General features: G+C 36.2%; 1 protein-coding gene across 22 annotated transcripts in view; it reads right to left on the minus strand.

Annotated features, from left to right (window-relative positions):
* Positions 1–23,481, minus strand: part of RBFOX1 (RNA binding fox-1 homolog 1) — a 1,498,714-nt gene that overhangs the window by 29,894 nt on the left and 1,445,339 nt on the right. For 17 of the 22 annotated variants that reach the window (XM_068908988.1, XM_068908998.1, XM_068908991.1 and 14 more), the window contains 3 exons: positions 21,350–21,482; positions 11,491–11,530; positions 3,374–3,438 (listed from right to left, as the gene is read on the minus strand). In XM_068908988.1, the coding sequence (XP_068765089.1) occupies positions 3,374–3,438; positions 11,491–11,530; positions 21,350–21,482 (238 nt within the window). The remainder of the gene's footprint in view (positions 1–3,373; positions 3,439–11,490; positions 11,531–21,349; positions 21,483–23,481) is intronic. The other 5 variants (XM_068909002.1, XM_068908997.1, XM_068908999.1 and 2 more) reach the window with 1 other exon arrangement.

A 23,481-nucleotide genomic window follows, 5' to 3' on the forward strand; every position in this document is an offset into this window, starting at 1 on the left:
GTCTTTTGCATATACAATTATTTTTCCAAACAGTGTCAGCTTAAAGAGTTTGGGGGGGCAAAGCTCCAGAATGGTGAAGAACACTCATAGGCCAGTTATAAGAAATGGAAAATTTATCAATAACACTTTAAATATTGGAAAATTAAAGGTGAAATTTTTGTTCCAATTCCTCAAAGAGCTCAAATCTTTAAGAGTAATCTAATATAGATAACATAGAGTAAGAATCTGATCCTACTTTTTTCTGAGTTGCATTCAGTGATTATATCGCTTCACAAAGAAGATAAAATGCCTCTTTTTTGGTTTGGGTTTTTTGTTTTCTTTCTGTTTTACAGCTCTAAGGGGTGACTCGAGATATCTGCAAGGCCTACTTGGGTTCTGAATTTATTTTTATGAGCGCATCATTTTTCTTAACAAATACTTAGGGTTTTGCTTTCATTTGTTTTACAAGATTTCCTTGCTACCTGATTCTCCCCTGTATATCCGTTCTTTGCTTATTCCCAGCAATAATTCCAACTGTGACAAACACGGATACCATTGCATTTCTTCACAATAGAGCTCTATTACAGTGATCATTATCCATTGACTTGCTGTATTGATTCTGCAGTCCCAAATCTTTCTGTCAACCTTTATTTTTAATTTACCAAATATGTCTCCAATCTAAAGACTTGCTCTTTCCATCTCTGCAATTAAAGAAACAGGTCAAATATGGAACCTTGACATTCATCACGTATATGATCGCTGACCAAAAAAATAATTTTTTAAATAAAATATTATTTCCATGTTATGCCTCTGCCTCAGCAGTAGATATTTGTTGGCACGCGCTTCATTTTACTGGGCACAGTTTTAACGTATGCCGTAAGCGTATTTCATTTACAATTAAATTAAATAGGGGCTGAAATCAACACTGAAAAGGAGCAGTGTATAATCAAATATGGACTCTTCAATATTATCACAGGATAGCAGGTGATTATTACATTGAGAAGAAGAGATACAAGCAGTCGTATTGAACTGTATTTCAGCACTTACAGGACTAATGATTCACAAAAGTGTTGCTAAATTACATTCAGTGAAAAAAATCAATGAAAAGTTGATAAAATTAACACAAATTGTAGTTGTGAGTAATCAGAGGTATCCATGTTTGCATAAAGTTTCACATACGCAAAGAAATATTTGAGTAGGGTGCTTCTGTTTTGTTTCCTATGCTAGCTTTAGGATTCCCCTATAAAGAAATTCAATTGCAATATTTGTAAATATGACAAGATACCACAGTCATTTGGGGGAAGCAAGTTGAAAATGAGGGGTAACCACATTGAAAAAGAGAAATTAAATTAAAAAAAATCCAAAGATATAAAATTCATTTCAGATACCTAAAATTATACAGCAAACTCAGACTATTACAGTTCTAATTATACACAAAGTGCATCTGAAAACTAGAGAGTTTTTTCAAAAAAATAGTTACGGATAACAACTGCATTAATACTGATACCATCTTAAGCTTCTGTTACAGCATTTAAGAACACTGTCTTCCTCTGAAACAAATCCTTTGTTTTTTCCTTGTCAGTGTAACTTTTAGCGGTGCTTACTCTCTACAAATAGCAGAATATGTGATTTGTTTCACGAGAAGGTACACTAATTCGTAATTAAAGATTTAAAAGTCATCTTGATATTGTTCAGTTTCTCTATGTAACATGTAGATTTTCAGAAATTCATTTATTCATAGGAATAAGCACCCTATAAAATGACCCAGAGACACCTGAAGGATATCTGGCAAAAAAAAATGGCTAACTAAAGGAAGTTATTTATAATGTTGTCCTTTCAGTTTACTAGGTTTTTAGAATCAGGTACTGTTTTGCACTGTAAGCTCACAGAAGAATACTAGACCTGCGACATGCTAACAACACGCCTTTGTGGAAATGAAATGGAACTACGGAGTAGCACTTCGCCTTGTAGGTTACCCTAGGTAGAAACAGTACATCGCAAACAAAGAGCAAACAGCAGTATCTACTTGATACTTATTCATCCAAAATTAATAGAAAGTAACTTGCTTACCTGTCTGACACAGCATGCCTCAGCCACACATGCAAATTGTTTTATTCACATAACTTTAAGAAATGTATCTTCATCACCCAGAATAAGCATTTGAACGGCAAGTACGCATGCATAGCATTGTAACATTCAGACCAGAGTACTTTATTCTAAAAATACGGAATCCATGAACAGCACTTCAGTCTAAGAAACAGTTCACTGAAATTTCTTAATCTGTTGATTTATTTTAAAAAAATAGAAACATTTAAAAACAATGTCTAATTTAGCATCTGAAGTAATTTTTCAATACATTTCAAGATAAGAAATTTTCTCCCTGATTTTCTTATATCAGGAATACAGAAGTGCAACCATACTTCTTGCTGCTATTGTGAACCATAAGATACGCAGGTATCTATCTTTTGAAATACACATTCCTTCCTTCAGGACTGTACACTTTCCAAGGGTTTGAAAAGTATTAATAGTGGCATAGATTTTGCTAAAGGTACAACTTCTGAAGAACAAATAGTATATTCGTTCTTTTCATTACAAAATCATGTCCACACCCTGCAAAGACTAATGTGTATTTATTTTTATGCAGTTTGACAAAATCCTATTCCTATTGAAGTCAATAGCAATTCAGACATGGACTTCAAAAGGACCACAATTTGCATCTTGTGAGAAGAAGAGTTAATTTCTATGACATCTCTGTTAGATTACAGAAGTATGACCTTCCATTTTTCTCTTACGCAGATTTTAATAATCTTTCTTTCATTCCTGGTATTATTTTTACCAAATGTCACTTCTATTTTTAGGCTAAAAATATACTAGAAAGAAGTGTAACACCGAATTTTTTTCAGCATTCTAAAAAATCAAACCTCTGGAAAGAAAGCAAATGGGGAAAAAAAATTGTTTAGACTCAGATAGTTCAAGCTTAGATACAGTTCAATCTCAATTTCCACTGACTAAAACAACGTCAATGAGAACTGAGGGCATTCAGTAGGTTTGGGTTCTAAATCAACTGAAATAACACTCATAAGACAAATAATGATCTTAAGTAGCAGACCATCATGAAGCTGTACATATATTTATCTACATTGCAGAAGGGTCATAGACATTAACCGGATGGTCTACTGCTTGGGAATGTGCATGTCTCATGCTTGATTCTCAATTAAGGCCCAAAATCTCTCAATTTATGGCTATTCATGGATTATAATAAAACAGCCTGCTTTAGATATCACAGTTATCTGCAGAGCAACAAGACAGTTATGAGACTTAAACAAGGCAAATTCATAAAATCATTTTCAACTTCCACTGGTCAAATATTCATTAGTAATACATTAGCTCTTACCTGTCACTGTAGGCAGCTGCAGTGGCAGTGGCAGGCTGGGCATACCGGTAGGCAGCATAACCACCCTGAAACACAAACTCATGTTCTAATTGTATTGCTACACCAGCGTAAGCGATGTTTTGCAAAATTCAGCAATGACCGACTGAAATATTATTGTCATGCTGTATTTCCAGGTAAGGGGTTAAATACATATTGAATATTCCAGTGAAGGGTTAAGCAAAATCTACCACCACAAATTCGTATTTGTTAAGATTTGTCTCAGAGATCAGGAGAAAGCAGTGGGCTGCATTCATCAAATTAAGCTTTTTATAAGGCAATACTGTATTCTTCCACAAGTTTTCAAGTAGCAATTGTTCTTACGAATGAGGTGTAGGCTACATTAATAAAAAATCATAAGGAAAAAAAAGCCTCACCTGCTCATCAATTTTTTCAGCACAAATTATTATATATTGTGTCTAGTTGATTAAACCTATGGATTTGTACACTGAATTAATCCTTAATATTATATAAGTTTCAAAATTATACATAGAATTATAATGAAGAAGGAAAATCTCTTCTGCCCTGAATTAACATTCAGTTGTATGTAACAGTAATTGCAGCTGTTCAATTAAGCAAACAGGACAAACAAACACACATTTGAAAGGAATTGTGTGCAGTGATGCATTGATTATCAAACTGTGAAAACAGCAGAGCTTCCTGTTCAATGGACCACGGTGTTATATCAACCATTGCAAAATGATCTCAGCATGCCAATTAACAAGCAGGGGCCAGTCTCCGCAGATAACACAAACACTATTTACGTTCCAATTAGAATTCGCCACCCCAGAGTCCTCCGGGACGTGGGACCATCCTCTTTCCTTTCCCATCTTCCCCCCAACCTTAACAAAGAGATGAAGAAGAAACTATCAGATCACTCAGCTTTGAATGAAATTCCCCCTCTTGCTAAAGTGTGCATTTTAATGGATTGATCTTTTTTTTTTTGGAGGGCTGTATTCAGACAAGATAACATGCTGAAGCATGAACAATAGGCTACTCTGTGTCAACCCTTACTAAAACAGTGTTATATTTTCCCTGTAGAAACTTCTGCGAGTCTTCTATTTTGATTTTACAAGTAAAAAAAAAAATCAGTCTTACTTTCTAGAAAAGCAGGAACATCATTTTGCCGATTGTTACAGCCTATTTCCCTTTCTACCACTTTGCTTGGAAGAATGGGTTCATCCCCAACCGACGTAAACCACTTTGGCTTTGAAGGTCTGAAGCAGTTTATTTTTGGAAATAATCATTTATTGCTCAGCTGACAATGCCATATCACCCTAGGAATAAACACACCTTTTACATATACTGACAGCTAGCTAGTCAGAAACGCCAGGCTTTGAATTGGCGACATATTTGAGGAACGTGCTTTCAGACTTTTTTCAAGTGCTCACCTAAAGAACAGTAGTTACCTACTCAGTATTGGTCAGCTCCCTGTCTGAAGCGATCGTGTGAGGCAAACACTAGAATAAGGTAGTACTTTCATACGCTGTACATGCTGTATACTATATATGCAATATATGCTGCCTCTTTGTGCAAGTAAGAAGCACTGAAAAGAAATACATTTTCATTTCGAGCATTTAATTTTTATAAATCAATAGACTACTATTGTGAAGAATGTGTAATAGGCAAATTTTGCTTGCAGGTATTTCCATATGGGCAATCAGATGTCAAATAATGAACGTCACTGCGTGCAAAGTGAGCCAGTAAACAGTGAAGCTGACAGAGATGATAACAGAAGTGGCACACTTGGCCTGGCTCGTGCTACCAGGACAAAGGTGAGAGATGATACAGCTTCATCTGTTCTCTCGTCCTTTTTTTTGAGGTCTAAATATCTCTGCCATCAAGTAGCATCAAATGGGAGAAGTATAAAGAGGACATTCAGCTTGTTCTCATGATCCAGTCCTGAAATTTTGTGGCAGACAGTAAGTGATTCTGTAGTATGCCATGATCCTAAATTAGCCTCCAGTATGATTTCTCTGCGTGTCCTAATAGTCCGATTCTAAAAGCCCTTATTTAAATGAGAGAGGTCAATCCAGCTAGGCACATAATGATGCCCATTCCAGTCTAAGATTGAGAACAGGCCATTACCTAAACATATCACTGTTTCAATATTCTTAATCAGACCAAAATAAGACCAGCTGTTCACATACCAGCTGCTCTTAAATCTATAGATAGTAGGCTCTATGAGAATTGGGTTTTTTTCCTTTATTTAAGTACCATTGAAAATTGGTCAGTCTGTGAAGACAGAGCTATTTTTGTTCAAAACCTTCTTTCCTTCAATATAAGAGTTACTTTTGCTTTCACTTTGATTTGCATTCATCAAGGAAATGCTGCTGAACAATCAAGCTAAACTCTGAACTTTATTAACCCACTTTGGATTCAACAAACAGGATTAAATTTGTGAGAGTCCTGAAAAGACTGGGTCTGAAGCGATAAAAAGAAAAGGAGACCAATGTTATTGAACCTGCCTGAATACCTCTGAAACCTAAATCTAGGATGTCTAAATTTTTTGATATCACGTTACGTGAGTGATAGTTCCCTACCAGTCCATGTCATATTTTCATATTTATAGAATACTCTATTATCAAATCGTACTTTAAAACATTCTTAAGCAAATATTTTTTTACTGGTTTTGTTGTCTGTAATTTTGGTACACTTTATATTGGGAATCAGGATGCAAATCTGTCATTCAAGCCACTGAACTCTAAACTTGTGTGACATGTTCTACTTGACAATTTTCTGATTTTGAACTTGGCCTACATTTATCTTAGATGAATACACTAGTAATATACTGGATATACTGGATATATATCTCGAGTGACACATTGAGTATCTATTTTCATGCCTTAGACTGCATGTGAAACATTTAAAATTGAATTATGTTATAATTATACAGTAATAAATAACATAATTTGCAGTGCCTACACTTTAAAATGTTTTAGAACTGTTTTTATTTTCCCACTCTAAGTACATTCAAATAGAGAGTATCTGACTGTTGTGCTTTAAGGTCTTATTTTGAAAAATCAATTAAAATAATACATTTGGCTAAAATAATGTTTACTGCCTTATCTGTGCTCCCATATTTGCTACTTTCAGAAGAATGCTATTGCAATGTTATAGCAGACTATGTTGCCTTTAAAATATTAAGTGTAAAGCCCATATACTTGCAGTCCAAATACAAAGAAATATCTCACTGGTATAAAATACTGAATGGGACATTCAACAGCACTGAGTGTTGGTTGTATTTCATGGAACATGAATAAAATCTGTGATTTTGTGATACAAAACAATACAACTGGTAGCCTGTTCTTACCATTTTACACACAGAATCCATATTCTCACCTAATGATTTGAGTATTAGTATGATTTTACAGCAGCATGCCAAGTTTTCTCATCACTCAGCATGCCATACCCGTAGTAACTTATTGCCATACACAGGCTCTTGAAATACTACTCTATAAAGAAACAGAAATGTAATGATTTGAATGAGGAAGGGAGGAAGGATAGAAGGAAGGAAGGACAGATCTCAGACAAATTCCCTGAAGCTGCTCATTACAAGTTTCCTTTCAATGTTTTATACATCTCTGCGGTTTAAGCAAATTGGAAAAGGTCAGTGGGATCAGTGGAAGGTAAGAAACCAATTATTACAAAGTAATCTTAATCATGTTTGGAAGTCATCACAGAATTTGCAAAAAAGCCAAAATAAAATGAAAATGTATGGAAAATCTGAATTTTAAATAAAATATATACATATCTAGTAAGTATAATTTCCACAAACACAAGGTAAATACGTATCTATAGAGCACAAAAACATGTATAAATATCATCCCTCCCTCCCCCCCCCCCAAAAAAAAAGCTAAATTATTTTACTTGGCCTTGATCTTGAATGCGCTGTCACTGTTTTTTTGTAGATATGTATAATTTAAACCAGTCTAAACCATGGCTATTTTCTTCCACAGGCTTTTCCTCTTACTAACATTTACTATGCAATGTAATGTGAATGTTGAGAATATTTCTTCCTCATTTCTACTTCCTATACACCCTCTCACTCAAGGTTCTCAAAATATTTTGTGAACATCAATCCAGGTTCAAAACCTTCTCTAGTATTGCGAATTATACCTGCCTTATTAGCTAAAAAGAGAGAAATGGGGTTAAAAATGGCATAAGTTACACCCAGCCCTGCAGAGCATAGAAAGAAGAAACAGTCATTTCCTCTTCCTTCATTCATATGACATGGCGATTTAAACAGTGTGGACAGTAGGACATTTCATCATCAGATCTCCAGACTTCCAGCAGGCATCCGAGGAGCGCTGTGGTGGCTAGCGCTCCAGGTGACCCAGCCTGCTGCTCTCCGGGGAGCCTTTCGCCCTTGGAAAAGGCGTTTTTCCACTCCTCGCTTCTAATTCTGTAGGTCACAGAAAATGGCACATCCCTCCATTTACAAAACACAGAAGACTTGAAAGAAAGCCTTGGGAGCTAACAGCACATCGCATCGCTGCTTTTCGCCTCAGAACAGCACCTTTCATGGCACCTGGTTGTGTGTACGATTCCCACTCTGTGCACACCCACCTACCATCAAGGGAACACAGATAATTAATACACTTTTACCTAAAATGTCTGCTCTTTCCTTGGGAAGGAAATACATGCTCCACCTTCAATACTGTCATACCTTTGAGCTAGAAGAGATGGCAGCACCTACGGATAACCTGTTTCCACGCCCATGCTGACAAAATATGCCTTATTCTTGGCCAGTAACTTAGAACAAATCCTAACCTGCCTTTGTACTTGCACGCAGTCTCTGCCCCTCACTTTTACAGTATCACAGGTCCAGCATCCTGAGAACAGGTTGGAAAATCTTGCTATAAACAATAAAACTGACTGATAAACATGCTTAAACCATATTACCAAGGCATGACTGAAACTGGTGTTAGGAGAGTTTGCAAGTTCCTCATTTTTTCTTAGCATTTCACTTGTGGATTGAAGACTGACATGTTCTGAAAACATCCGTTATGACAATGGTAACAAAACAACAGATTTGAGATAAAGCAGAGCAATAGTGCAGAGCTATTATTTTAACTGCGTATTTCTATGTCTGTTAGTATTCTTGTTTTATTTTTGTGGAGTGTATTTTCTCATTTCCACACGTGTCAATCTTCATCTAGGCACTTCTACATTTGCTGGCAGGCAACCTTAATTCTTTTTTAATGACTTTTTCTCTTAGTGAATCAATACTTAATTTTAAAAGATCTTCCTTACTTCCTAATCACCTCCTTTACTTTTCCTGGTTAAAGGCACATTTAAAAAAGGAATTCAATAGCTCAGCTATTTCAGAGGCGTTATCAAATTTCATATAAGAATATATGAAATCTAGACTGCATTACATTACATTTAGAATTGTGGCTGTGGATTTTTCATTTTAAACTGTATTTCCCTCCTACTATTTTTACATTCTTATTCTCTTCTATTCCTCTAGTTATTATTAATCCACTCTGGCTATTTGTTGTTCTTGGTCTTCCCTATAGCTTTTACGCAACTAAAATCTTTCTCTGTCTTCTCTACTTCCTTTGCACATACCCTTGCCATGCAAAGCATTTCTATATCCATAGCTAGTTAAGAATGGTCCATAGCTTAGCACGGTCCATATTGCTGTCACTACTCAGTGTAATCTTATCAGAAGGAAACACAAATTTAAATACTGGTTAACATATTTTTGGTCTGTCTTTTCTGTATACTGTTCCTTTGGCTTTGCTTTCTTTGGTATTTCTGAGCTTCTTTTTCTCTCCCATTTGCTATTAGAACCTATATTGTTTGAATTTTAATTCTCTCTTTTTCACAAAGCATCTGCTCTGCACTTTAAAAGACCAGCTGAGTAGAACTATGCCATAACATTCGGGATTTAATAAATAACTTGGTCTGCTGCAAAGAACTAAAACACCGTGAATTTTATATTTTCTTTTAACTTTGGCCAACTTTCTCCCTCCCACAAAATGTTTTAGATGGAAGAAAGAACAAATGTGAAGAAAAATAAGTTACAAAATAAGCAGCCTTAAGTACAACATAAACAACTCAAATAAATTCCACAAAAATATCTTGATTCTATCCACTACCGTAAAGGTAAGCATTCTTCTCCGTTAGGGGACTAAGGAATGCAAACAGAGATACGAGCCTGCAAGTGAATGAAAACGGATGCATCAGTAGAGTCATCCCATTTTCTTAAGCACATGAATACTCCAGAGAGTGAAACTGAAGCTACTGGAAATTAGTAATTTTCTTCAGTATCTTCCTCATTGAAATCAGTTGCTTCTGGAGCCGAAATGCGTGAGTCTGTGAGAGGGTGAAGGCCATCTTAAAATGAAATAAAGTAAAATCAAAGGTATGAATGGTGTTTTTTTCAAGCATCAAAAGAGATACTCCTGTGTCTCAGCAGCAGCAGATTCCAAAACTACCAACTGTAACATTAACATTTAGTTCCCACCTATACTATCACCTTAAGCAAGCCTGAGGAAGATGTCTTGCTGCCTTTCAGATTTTCAGCTTGGTAAACTGAGCAAAATGAATGTCATATTCTTTTGACAGTTTGAAGAAAAATGAAAATTGGAAACCACACTTGAAGAAATTCATCACTGTACAACATATCCTATACAGCTCAAAAATGTGACAGCACTGTGTTTAGGTGAAATTTAAGCAGCATACTACACTTGTGTTAGCCTTCAGCAAATGATGATTCTCAGGGATCATAAACAACGTGTTTCTGATAACACCACGAAAGTACACAGAGAGAGAATCTTAACCCATAATAATTCAATATATTTTTAAACTACTCAAACAAATGTTTAGCCTTCCCCCCCATCAGAAAAGCTGTACCTACTTCTTCCACAAATTCAAATTGTTTTCCTTTTATGTAAAACTTATCCCAAAAGTTCTTTTCTCTTGGAAATCGCTCTAAGAGCTTATTGATATGAGCAATGTTTCCTAGCACTACCTACTGAATTTTTAATGTTCATCCCAATTTCACCTAATCTATTGCTTTGTATCTCAAGAGAGACAGTACAACAGAAGCACAATCACGTTAAAGAATGCTATCTGTTGCAGTAAAGACAATGCCTAAATACCAATAATTTAGGACTGGATTTTTTTTATCAAAATGATAAAAAATGTGAAAGATTAGTGGAATATTGATAAAATATTTTACATTCATGTGTTTTTAAAGACTGTGAATATAGGGGGTAAGAACTAATTACTTTTAGAAGAGTGAAATTCAACCTCAATCATCTGAAACTTCTTGTGTACTCAGACTAAGTAGCTTCTGTGTATACATTCAAGTTTAAAACTTCAGAACTTCAGTACTGGTAATAAACGTAAAAAAAAAAAGAGACGTGTTATTTAAAATGAAATTGGTGGCCGGTGAGGATTTAATGTGAGGTAGGTAATGGTGGATCCAGTCCTATCAATTCTTACTAATAAACACAATCACTCCTTTTTCCATGAGCAGTTTCTACCTATTTCATTTAAATTGAAATAGGCAGATTTTAAAAGAGCAGACAGAAGTCTATGCAGATTAAGGACAATACATAGCCATATCTTCAACTGACTATGTAATTAAGCTCTACTGTCACCACAGGACTTATATATAAGCAAATGTTGCCTGGACTTGGGAACTCCTAATTGGGTCCACGTCCCTCCATACAGGGTTTTCAGACCTCAGGTGTCAATAATACTCAATTTGCTTTGATTTTAAGAACAAGTATTAGAGATTTGCAGAGGAATGTTTCTGTTCTGTTTTTAACCTTTATACATGTTTCTTAGAACTTTAATTTTGAAGGGAGAAGCCTCCCCCCCTGCATTTTTCACATCTTTTTGCATTCATTCAGCATTTGATTGAAGAGTTAATTCAGCTCCACTGAACAATGATAGATGTAATGAACAGAAAGGTCTTCCAATATGAGAGATATTCTTCTCAATTCTTTCTGACAGGCAAGGGATGGTAAATAGACAAAACAGAGTCAAGCTAGGCAGCAAACTTGCAAAAAGAATGACTCTGGTAATGTACAAGGACAGCATGCACATCAATGAATACTTACATAAATGTCTGCACCATAAAATCCATCCTGGTATACAACACTGCAAGGATGCACACACAAAGAAAAACATCCATATTAGTGCATTTCCACATGCAAATGCCACCAACCCCGGCACAGCTGAGGTTAGCCTTGTCACAAGAACAAAGGGAGGGGGGAAGGAAGGCACTCTGCACGTTGGTTAAGGAGGTTGGTAGTAATATCAGAGGTGAAACTGTACTGAATATAAGATCCTTATAAAGTATGCCAAATGCTTAGTCAAAGAGAGGCGAAGCATGGCAGAATTGGAGAAAACTTTTGATAATTTTTTTCAAGAAACCCCAATTTACCAGCATTTTCCTTTAAAATTTTCAGTGGGCCAATCCTACCATCAGTTTTACTACGTCAACATAATGTTATTTCCTGAAATCCTACTTTCTTGCCCTGTAATCATGCCAGCTCTCTGAAAAAAAGTGGTATTTGTCATTACAAAACAAAACGAAAGTGTATACAGTGAGGGAATGGGTGAAAGAATCTTAGTGGTAGTACTCTACCCCCTGGGTCAAACCGCACCACCTCAACCTAAACACACATGAGAGTACTTATAGACACTGCACTGCTGGCTTGATACGCACTTCAAATAGTGACAACGTTTCTGTTAAGAATATCATAGCATTATTTGTATAAGAAAAGTATTAACCTTCCTCACTTCATCATTTTACAACACTGGTGAATATGACTATGGTTCTGAACTGTCCCTGCAGTTTTGGTTGGATACATTACTGCTTCTTACCTGAAAAAAAAGTAGTATTGTTATGTTGCTGCTAATAGTTTACCCAGAGATCGCTGTATTTCAGCTAAGATAAATTGTCAGTGAGAACAGTTCAAATTTTAGATTCTAAAGCCTTCAGGATGAAAGACACAGTATGATAAAGATGGCTTAAATGGTTACGCTGAGTAAAACTGGAACTATGCAGTGGTGGCCTACCAATTACATACGTAATTACAATTTTGCTTTTATTTTGACAGTTCTGCAACTTAAAATAGGTATATCAATAGAATCAACCCAGGCTGTTTCAAGAGCTAAATATGGGAGCACACAATAGTGGAGTTTTGTTTGTTTGTTTGTTTTTGGGGGCTTTTCTCAACGGTATTTTCAGTTTGGGAATACTAGCTATCATCAAGTTGCTATCCTAAGCCACTTTGCAATACTAAGAAGAATTTTCACATCAGAAATCTATTCTATTCTATTTTCAGATCTATTGAGTTTGTAAGACCCAAACCCATAGGGCTGAACTGGTATGTGTCCAAGTCAGAATTACTTGATGAAATCATACATATGCATACATATACAGAAAATACGTAACACTTTATCAATGACAAAAGTTTACTATGGAATAATAATGTGTGAAATCCTGGCTCCACTTAGATCAGAGAGTCCCTGCCACTCACTTCAGTAAGGTCAGAAATTGACTCATGTATTTTTCCACATATTACATCTACAGAACAGCATATGCCAAATCTGGTCTACATAGGTAGTATTCAGAAAGTCTACTGCTTACATGGTAATGTACCTACATTTTGGCTTTGGTAATTTTAAGTAGTTTAAAATACTACATGTTTTTTACCTGTTTGCACGTAAGAAATAGCAGAACGTTCCACATGAGTGTGAGGCAGAAGTACACAATCATGAACAGCACGGAACAAGTTTTATAAGATCATGATAGGAAGTTTAGATGGAGAACCTTATCAGGAATTTCATGTAGTAAGTTTGTTTTTCAAACGACATGCATTTGAATAAATACACATTCATTCAAAAGAAAAGGACCCCATATCCTAAACGTTCATATATCTTCTGTAAAGGATTACTCATTCCTTTATTTAGAGGCCAAACTCAGCCTCCGCGTCAAAAAGACGCTACCCAGGTTGGTGCTGTGGTACATTGTATACAATTATTTAATGCTCATTAAAAAAATCTAAAACTGCACATTTTTATATATAATACATAACTCAAGATGTTATTTTGAGTAATATGCAGCTATATGTAACACACAGTTCAAAGGGTTTCTGCATTTTCAGCTGTTCTCTTCGTCAGGCTACCAGTTCTGTACACAGCACAAGAGTTGAAGAAAATAAGGATAAGGCTGTGCTGTTTTTGTAACAGGATTAAAAAAACCTAAAACCTTAGTGGAACCATGCAATTCAAATAACAGTTTTGCAAGAGGTTAATGGGCAACTAATCCAAAAAGGCCCATGTAAAGAGGGCATTCAGTGCTACTCTCCTCCAGCATTCCAGTACCTTCCAGCAAAGACGTATGTTCTCCTCGTTCAACATACGCCGAGTTACACAGGCAGTACTCTACTTGGAATTACAGTACGCAACGAAAAATCAGCCATCTCAAAGATGTGCTTCAAAAATACTGCTTAATATTATACTTAGGAGGTAACAAAACTCTGAGTAATACAATAGGTTGAGAAAGGTTCCCCTTTCTCAATATATCTTCAATATATTTTACGGTTGGTGAGGGACTTATCTAACATGAAATACTTAAGTTCCTAACGATGACTGGTGAGATAAACTAATGATGCATCAGTGCATATGGGGAAAATAGAAGTATTATTTTAGTTCTTTTGATCTGAAAAAGAATATGAGACAAAAATACTTTTTTTTGTCTACCTGTTGCTTCTGGAGTCCAACCTTTAAAATGATTAGGGGCAGCACAGAATTGCCTCAGAAGTACATTTCAAAACTAACTGGCTATCTCCATTATCATAAGAGACATTAATAATAACTACAGAAATGCTGAACAAATGAAAGGTTGATTAATGCCAGAAAAAAAATCGTTATTGAAAAACAGAGGCTCTGAGTAAAAAAGTATACAAGGTCTTATAGGAACCTCTAAGGAATCATGACTGCCTCAACTGCTAAGTGCTAATCTAATTCTGTATCACTTTGACTAATTGGTTTAAAAAAAAAAAAAGGGTATTAGCATGTTAAAACATACTATTTTCAATTATTATTAAGCATTGCAATTTAAAAAACAACGTGTTTGAGAAACATGTGCCAGAAACAGGACCTTTTTGTCTTACTCCTTGCAATGATCTATGAATTTGTAGTGAAAAAGATGCAAGATGAATAGGGGCTGACGTACTTAGAATTCCCAAATGCAGCCAGTCGTAATCTTGGATCGCTTACTTCATTTATCTAGGCCTTCCTTTTACATATAATGCTCACTTATGTACAGATGTAAACTTATTTTGAATTCTGAATTTGCAACTGCTTGATAAATGATATACCAAAAAACGTACTCTACACTGAAATGAAGCATGGATGGATGACTCCATCATTAAACATGGCTGGCAGTAAGAGGAAGGAAGTAGTAAGAATCAGGCACATGAGTGTAACATTCCTAAGCAGGACATGCATGCTGAAAAGAAATCAACTGATTTCATTTTGCTTCTTCCATACAATCTTAAAATAGGACATTGATGCTAAATATAGAATCTGCTGCTTCTTTTGCAGTTTGTTTCTTATTTTTCTTCACATTTTCATAGATTTTCAGAGTATATTTGCTCTATTCACCATCTTTATCATTTGTTGACTCCTGTGACTCAGTCTTACCAGTGGAGTCAAATTTCTTTTATAACTGTGCCCTTCATCAGAAAGACAAAGTGTAGAATACCAACAGCTATGTTTTACTCCTGTGCTTCTCTTTATTTCTTTTTTTCAGTAAATAATTCTCCTAAGGGTAATTTCGCTCATCATCCCCTCTTCTCTCCCTGAAGCTGTAGGCAGAGAACACATGATAAGTCTCAAGCCTCTGAAGAGACTGAATATATTGCATAGGGACTCATCTCACCACAACTTGTTTTGCACTTTACATTCAAAAAATTATCTTGACAGACAGATAAATCAGATAAGCAGTTCCTTATAAGCCAACACAGAGTCTGGAAGTAACCACATTACTGTAATCTGAATGGCTTCACCCAGAAATGGATGCTATCTCAATGCACTAGCTCGATGTATTAAAATAATAAATTTGGGGGATTTATGCAGATGTACTTTATGATTTTACAGTGCAGGAGAAAAATCAGGGAATACAGAAATCCTGATTTAATGTGAAAATGTGCCCCTAAGTGATGTTACGGCTATGCAGTAATTATCTCCTGAAATTATTTCTTGGTAAATATAAAACAGTATTTTCTCACCAACTCATCATACATCTGCTTTGCACTGTTGCAACTGCTTTATTTCATTCTCTGTGTCTTTTAACAGTTTCTTTACAGTAAGTAAATAGATTACTTACTTTTGAAAGTAATCTTTCAAAAGGATTAGGTTGAACGCCTAATCTATCAATGGCATAAGAAGACAGTTCTCGACTGCGCAAACCTTAGTTCAGTAACTTCATACCAGCTGAGTATACACAGCCCTCAGCCATATACACAATCTGCACAAGTTAACAGAAATAACCTGAAGCAGATTAAGTGCATGGAGTGATTGATTCAGTGTAACAGGCAGGCATCACAATCATGACTTGAGTCATTGCAATAGGAAACATGGTTATTAAAGTCCGATATTTCTCCTCCATCACAGGCAAGAGAAAGCACCTGAGAAACAAAACTTCTCTGTTTTCTGATTGCTAATAAGGCCAGTTTTTGGTCTCTGCTGAAATCAAAGTACCCTTTTATATACTTCATCAAACAACTAATACGAGAGATGCAGTTATGACCTCATTTAAGATAAACCAAAGAAAAGATTAAATATTGAAGTAACACCTTTTGGACATTCTAATAACAGAACTTTCACTGTCGTAAATACAGAACTGAAACTTTTCCATGATTGTTGATAAAAATAATGCTGCTCCAAACTTTTTAGAGTCTTCTCTAATTCCAGTTTCTTTTCTTTCCCATTTCAACATTTCTTGCCATGAACAAATTATGCTATTTGCTTTGGAAAATTAATCGAGAGCATCATAGCAGAGAACAAAGCTGGAAGACATCAATCACTATGATGTGGCAAAACACGTTTGTTTGTTTGAACACTTGCAAATATATACAAAGCATAGAGTCCAAAGTAGGAGGAAACTTATGAGAACCGAAAGAAACCTATTGAAAAAAAAAATCCGTATAAAAGTAGTAAATGTAGTAGCTTATATTATATATCTTTCCTTCCTAAATTCAGAAAAAAGAATTAGAGAGTGAACATACTGGAAAATGTAGTTTCTTTTCTATTTTGAATCAGATGGAAGGTAGCACTTGAAATAAATTACTTTAACAGAGGGGAATAGCTCCACAATAGTATCTGATACTTCTCCTATGTCCATCCTCAACTTCACAAAAATTATTTTATTTTGAGATTTTTTTTGAGTTCTTGTCATCCTTCCTATCTTCCTGTACATGTTCTTTATATACCTGGCTATCCCAGGTTCTGGGAACGTTTTAAAATGTATAATACATGATATGGTGTGTTCTGGCACAAGCAACAGTTGGCTACCACAGCAATTGGCTGAAAACTGTCTCCACAATCAAGACATGGGCACGATTTGTGATAGAAAGGATATATTTCATATCTTAATATATATTATTAAATTTATTTTTTCCATTTTTTTCCTATTCCATTCATTTCACTATTCCTTTGTTGCCATTCTCTCCACTTTTCAATCTTACACCTTTTCTCTTTTCTTTACCATCCTTACTTCCTTGTATATATTCTCCTATGTTCTTTTATTCTCTGCCTTTATGTGAACACCTTTTATATCCCTTTCCTCCATCTTTAAAACTTTCCTTCCTTCCTACAGTCCACTAAATGATTTTTTCTGGGTTAAGCCTTCATCTTTTTTTCCTTTTCCAGCTTCTCTGCATTCATTTACCCATCAATCTATAATCTCTCTAAATTGTTTCACATTGTTCTGCTCCCCCACACAAAAATGGAAGGGAACCCACAAATCTTCCATGTTCCCAGTCATTAAAGGCAACTATATTTTCCATGGGTCCATTCTTCACGTTTCTAATTCATTCAGTTCATGAACACAACCCCCAGCATAACAGAAGTAGGACATCCAGGAACTACTCTTGCAGCTCAGACCTGTTTGCTGAGATTTCTTCTCCAAAACTGCCAGGTTTTTTCATCTCATCTTTCTCTGTATAGTCATACAGCGAAGTTGAGAGCTCTTTCCTCCATTTATTCACAGACTACAAAACTTCAGATAGCAAGAGAAGATATTGCATGCCTCCAAATCAGAGACATGAAGGACAGAAAAGTCTATTGCTATTCCCTGGGCAGGAAAGAGACTAGACATGGAGATACAGTCTGAAAGCTACTGCTCAGTTATCTTCATCAGAACTGCAAAAATTGGGAGGGGAAACGTGAAGACAGACAAAGCCATCACGTGTTGTCCTAGAGCAGACAAAACTAGCAAAGAACTTTAATCTGCTTAAAAAATAACTGCTCTGCTCCTAAGCAAGTTTGTCAATCTTGCTAAGAGGCACCCTGAGACAAGCAGACAGTAGCGCATACCTCCACAGCTATGTTCCCCCATCCTGACAAGGGTTCTGAGCTCCATGTACCTCTCAAACTACGCACAACACAACCGTCTCTTGTTTCTCTTCCTTCCTGTAGTAGAGACTACAATATACATTCAAGCACTGAAAATATTTTAGTATTAAACTGTTTCTTGGTTCTAAGGCTGGGCTACTTCCTTGAATAAAAAATGAAACATTGCTACTAATTCCAAAACTATTTCCAAAACAACACTCCAAGGGTCTTCCATTTTTCTCATCAATAAATGATATTCAAAGTTGTTTGCTTCCTTCTATAAGCTGATACATTTCCTATGATCTCTTTATTTTCTCTGTAATTTCCTCTGTCTCCTACTTCCATTGTAACTGAAAACTTCATGTTGATTAAAGGATTTTTCCTGATGTAAATCCCTTTCTGCTTCTTTGATAGGTCAGAATAATGATGGCTTAACATGGAACAAAGCATTTCAAAGAAATTCCAAATGGTATTACTACGTAAATGATGTTACTAGAACCAGAGCTAATACACTAGGCCAAAGAAATTATTTCAGAATAAAACTTTATTAATCCCACTGTGGACCAATGCAACAGAGGTATGCTGAGGTCTGCATGGATGCAAGAATTATGGAAGTTGGAAATTGTTTTTGTGAAATCAGAAAGCTGTGCCTTATTTTAAAGTACAGAAGGATGCAAAAAATTAAACCTGACTAATATTTAAACCAAGATTTTCCTAAATTAAGACAATGACTCTTACTTCAGCTAATCAATAAAAAAAACTTTCGCAGACTCAGACTGCGCATTAGAAAACAGTACCGACTGGCAGATGTGAGCCCTAGATTACCAAGGGTTTATCTCAGTCAGTGAAGAAGTCATGAGACCAGTGCGAAGACCTAACTTCTTACTGCTCCATTGCAGCAGTATGGCTCCCTCCAAAGCCAGCCTTAACAGTAGGTCACGGAAGTAGGTGAGACCTGTCCAGCGAGCCTTTGGAAGCAACCCACAGAACAGCGTTGCAACTACTTAGCTGACAACTTGGAGCCCAGTTCTGAATCATTTTAGAACCTGACTGCAGTGCCAAACTTTCGCATCAACTTACAACAGGTATTCACAGTGTTTATACCTGGCATCTGACTTAAATTAGACTTGGAGGACCTGGTCAGTGACCTAAAGATGTTAACAGTAAGCTGTACAATTACATACGAATATATAGGCAATGTATTTCTTGCTGCTGAGTCACTGAACTAAACTATAAGCAGATTTATAATACACACTCACACATAACACACATACGTGACCACAGTTCTAGATAAAAATGAAAGCGAGTATCAAATTTAAGTTGCTTGCTGGATTCATAGTGTTTGCTTATTTTACAGTTACTAAAATAAGGAAAAAAGAATTGTCCAATTCAAAGGTAAATAAAGCTGTATCCCATATAACTGGTACATATTTTCTTACATTGCTTTGTAACTTTGGTCAAGGTCATACAGGCTACCATGATAAATTCATGAAACTGGTAATAAATCAACAACTGATATGTGATCATCTTACATATTGAATACTCTGCTTAGATTTAAGAATTCATTTTTAAAATAAATAGAGGGACAGAGTCCCACTTCCTTTTCTAACCAGACAAATTCTAAAGCATATTAACTTATTGTTAAAGGATTAAGTTTAGGAAAATGCGTATTTAAAAATAATCTTGCATGTATGTGTGCATGCGCGGGTGCGCGCGCGCGCACACACACACACACACAAACTCACCCCATCATGAAAGCAAAGTTCCAAAAGCCCCCAAAAATCAGTTCAATGGCTGACTGACTAGATGTATTTACAAATCTGTCTAGAAAATGACATGTCTCTTGGCTTAACAGGATAAATGCATCATGGGAAACTGCTTCCTCCCGGGGTGGATATAGGCAGCTTAATTGTAAAAGGCTGGTAAGGGATCTAAACAAGCTAATACTGCTGAACAATACACCCAGTACTCCCTTAGTATGACAATACCAAACACACGAGAGTATCACAATATCTACAAAGAGATTTTGTGCCTCATTCTGCACCACCTTGTACTGCTTGGTCCATTTCTAGCCGGCAGTTCTTGATCGTATTATGTCTCAGCCCACATTTCCGACACCTCCCTAAACCTGGTATCGTGAGCCACAGAATTGCTGTGTTCCAACAACAAGGAAAGGGTCGAGCTAGCATCAGACCTTGACACCTTCCACTAGCTCTTTCTCAACAGTGTCAAGAAAGTCCAGGGGGCAAACTAGGGAAACGCACCCGTCTGCCACCGCCCTGAAGTAGGAGGACCAGGTCACCGCATGATCTCGTGCTGCAATCATCCTCAAGGGGAGAGAGAGCAGAGAGAGAGCAGAGGAGCTGTGGAACGGGAGTTTAGTGAGGGCAGACAAAGCCATCTCCTTCACTCAAAGACTTTCTAAACCTTCCCGACCCTTTATCTAAAACATCTGGCTGCTCTACAAGGCAGGACAGCCACATCTATTACAATATGTTATCACAAAATACTGTTCTGGCCTTGGAACCAGGGAGTTTATCGATTTCCTACACTGCCAGATTTCCTAACAGCTGAAAATCTTTTGACAATACCAGGGCTTAAACATCACATGCACCACACAAAAGCCTTCTGTTTCAGCATTTACAGGGCTATGAAGAGAATTTGTTTCCCTCCTTTCCCTCAAAATATGCCATGTTTTTACAAAATTTTTGAATTTATTAAGTTTATTAAGTTTTGAGTTTATTAAGTTTATTAAGTTTCTGAAAGTGACTACTATGCATTTCTCTCCTCCTTTAATTTACTACTTGGTTTTAGTTAACTGTAGGACACTGAGAGGCAAATCCTAAGATATTACTTAAGTAGGCATGTACTGAAGAGCGTGTGGCCCTGAGAAAAGCAGTCTTCATTTCTATCTTGGTAAAGATGTCAACTAGAAAAACTAAACGCACTGCTATAAAAAAATCCCTAAACCTTCAGGTCCAGAGACAACTTTCAGTGGGTGATTTGAGGAAAAAAGTTAACTTGATCCAACCTCCTTAATAACCAGATGTTTGCAATCATTGAAAATACATCTTTAGCTGAAACAATTTCTCCGTTCCATAGCATTCAGTCTCCAAGAGAATTTACATAACAATATGTGACATCCGAAATGCTTAAGGCTACCAACCATGGCAGTACAAATTACAGTCATTTTTCAACCCTCTGTGCAAGGTGCACCACTTTGGGCGCTTGGATTGGCTGCATGCTGCATTGGTTTCTGTGGTGAGACACGAGCAGCATGCACCACAGTTGCAAACACTGCGTAGCCTGAGATTCATGGAAATTGGTAAAAGAGGCTGATCCACTTACCCGCCATAGGCTGGAATTGGAGGAGGGGGGGCTGCTGCACGAAACGTATTGTACACTGTGCGACCTCGGCCTCTTAGATGCGCACCTCTGTAAGCAGCAGCTGCAGTTGCAGCAGGGTAAGGAAATCCTGGCACTGGGGAAAAGACAAGAGGAATATAAAGCATTCAGATCAGTCTAACATTTCAAAATAAGGTAAAATACTGCTAATGTAGCAAAGAGTTTGTGCTTGTATGAAAGCATGCCTGTAGCTGGATGCAGGAGTTACAAATTAAGTAAATTATTAGTCTTTTAACAAAAGGCCTCATCTTCAAAAATATCTACAAAACCTTTGTGTACAAACAGGAAACAGACAACTGGGAATTTAGATGGCAATATCATAGGTGACTTTTCCTAGAAGACACTCATTAAAAATAATGTTGACTGCTGTAGCCAATGCTGCTAACAGGAGATCTTTGAGGCCAAAGCCACTCAGCTCAGGGTCAAATTTGTAATGCCAGAGATATTTCTGTGCCATTGCTGGATTTATCTTCAAAGTTGGCCCTGCACTGGGTGGGGGTGACATGTTGGACCAGCTGACCTCCAGCAGTCCCCCTAAATTATTCCATGATTCTACAACTGTAACAAGACTTTTTATTAAGAAAGTTGACTATTAACTGGCTCTGAACTGTGTAGCAGGGGAAAGAAAGATACAGCAAGAGCTTTCTCAGATATAGGGGCTGTACTTTGTTCATAATGACACCTGCAATTTCCTCAAAGGCAAGAGCTGTACAGTTCAGAAGTATCTTTAAGAATTCAGATAACATTCAGACCCAAGAGAAACAATTTAGGCATATAAAAAAGAAATTAACTCAAATAGTTTTATATTGTCATAATAACGAAAAGTGAACATTAATTGCCATTAAGACAAAATATTTTCTTCAGAAATTGAACTGTGGTAACGCAGGAAAACTTAGAGGTTTTTCTGTAATATGCCTGTAAAACTTCTCTCTTTGTAAACTTCTTAACTGAAAAAGAGAAGCAAAACTTTCTGCTTTACTTTCTCTTCCAGTCTGTTAACCAATATTTCATTACTTAATTTTTCCTTTGAACACATATAGCTAGGAAACATTAGAATAGAAATTTCTGAAATGCAATCACCAGTGAGACAAGAAAATCAAATCCAGCTCTGTTGGCACTCAGGTTACTTCAGTTGTGCTGTGTTGTGTTGAATATTTTTTCAGTACACAAAGGTATAAAATCAATAAATATTTTTAGTAATACCCTAATAAAAGGAAGTGAATGGAGGTATTGATGTATAAACCAGTAACTTTTTCAAGTCTGAAATATGAATTGATTTCAATGCAGACATGTCTTTCATCTGTTTTAGCATTAAATTTAAAAGAAGCCTTGAATTTGAAATAAAATGAAAAATTCACATCTTTTAGAAGTAGCCGGCTGAACAGATAAGGGAAAAGACTGTAATTATGGTGACCTGTCCATTATCACCTTACTACCGTGCCTTTTAGGCTTTGCTAGATCCCTCTCACTGACAAACAGGTTATACAGTAATTTTGCAAGGATTTACATGTCTGGGATACAACACGAAACAAAACTACAGCAACACATTTACAGGAAAGCATCCTTTTAAAAAGTGCAAATATATTTCCATTCCTCTTTTAGTAAAAAAAAAAAAAAAAAAAGAGTATGTGTCAAAATCAGGAGGATGAACTTACAGAACTTAATATGTTGTTGGTAAGTTTGCAATCAATGGTGTCGAAGCCTTAAAGAACTAGAGTCTTGGAAAGTGCAGAAAAGGTATTTCCATAGGGGAAAATGAAAATACATAGTATCACTTTGGAAATTCAGATACTGTAATAAGTAATTTTAAATATACAATAGTATTGAATATTCAACAGTATATACACAGTAGTGCTAGAACTATTAACTTATTGCTCAAACCATGTAACTTTTTTCTTTTTCCTTCCCAAGTAAACATTAACACTTTTGCATACAACTCTGTACAATAAGCACATGAAAATTTACACGTGCATCTGAAGTTGTCTACATATTGATGGAAAACACTTTTACAAGAAAAGAACAGCAATGGTAAAGAAAATCTGACCAATTCAAAGAAGTCTAAGCTCAAGCCTAGT

This window comes from Struthio camelus, chromosome 15 (assembly GCF_040807025.1).
Source record: "Struthio camelus isolate bStrCam1 chromosome 15, bStrCam1.hap1, whole genome shotgun sequence".
NCBI classification, from domain to species: Eukaryota; Metazoa; Chordata; class Aves; order Struthioniformes; family Struthionidae; genus Struthio; species Struthio camelus.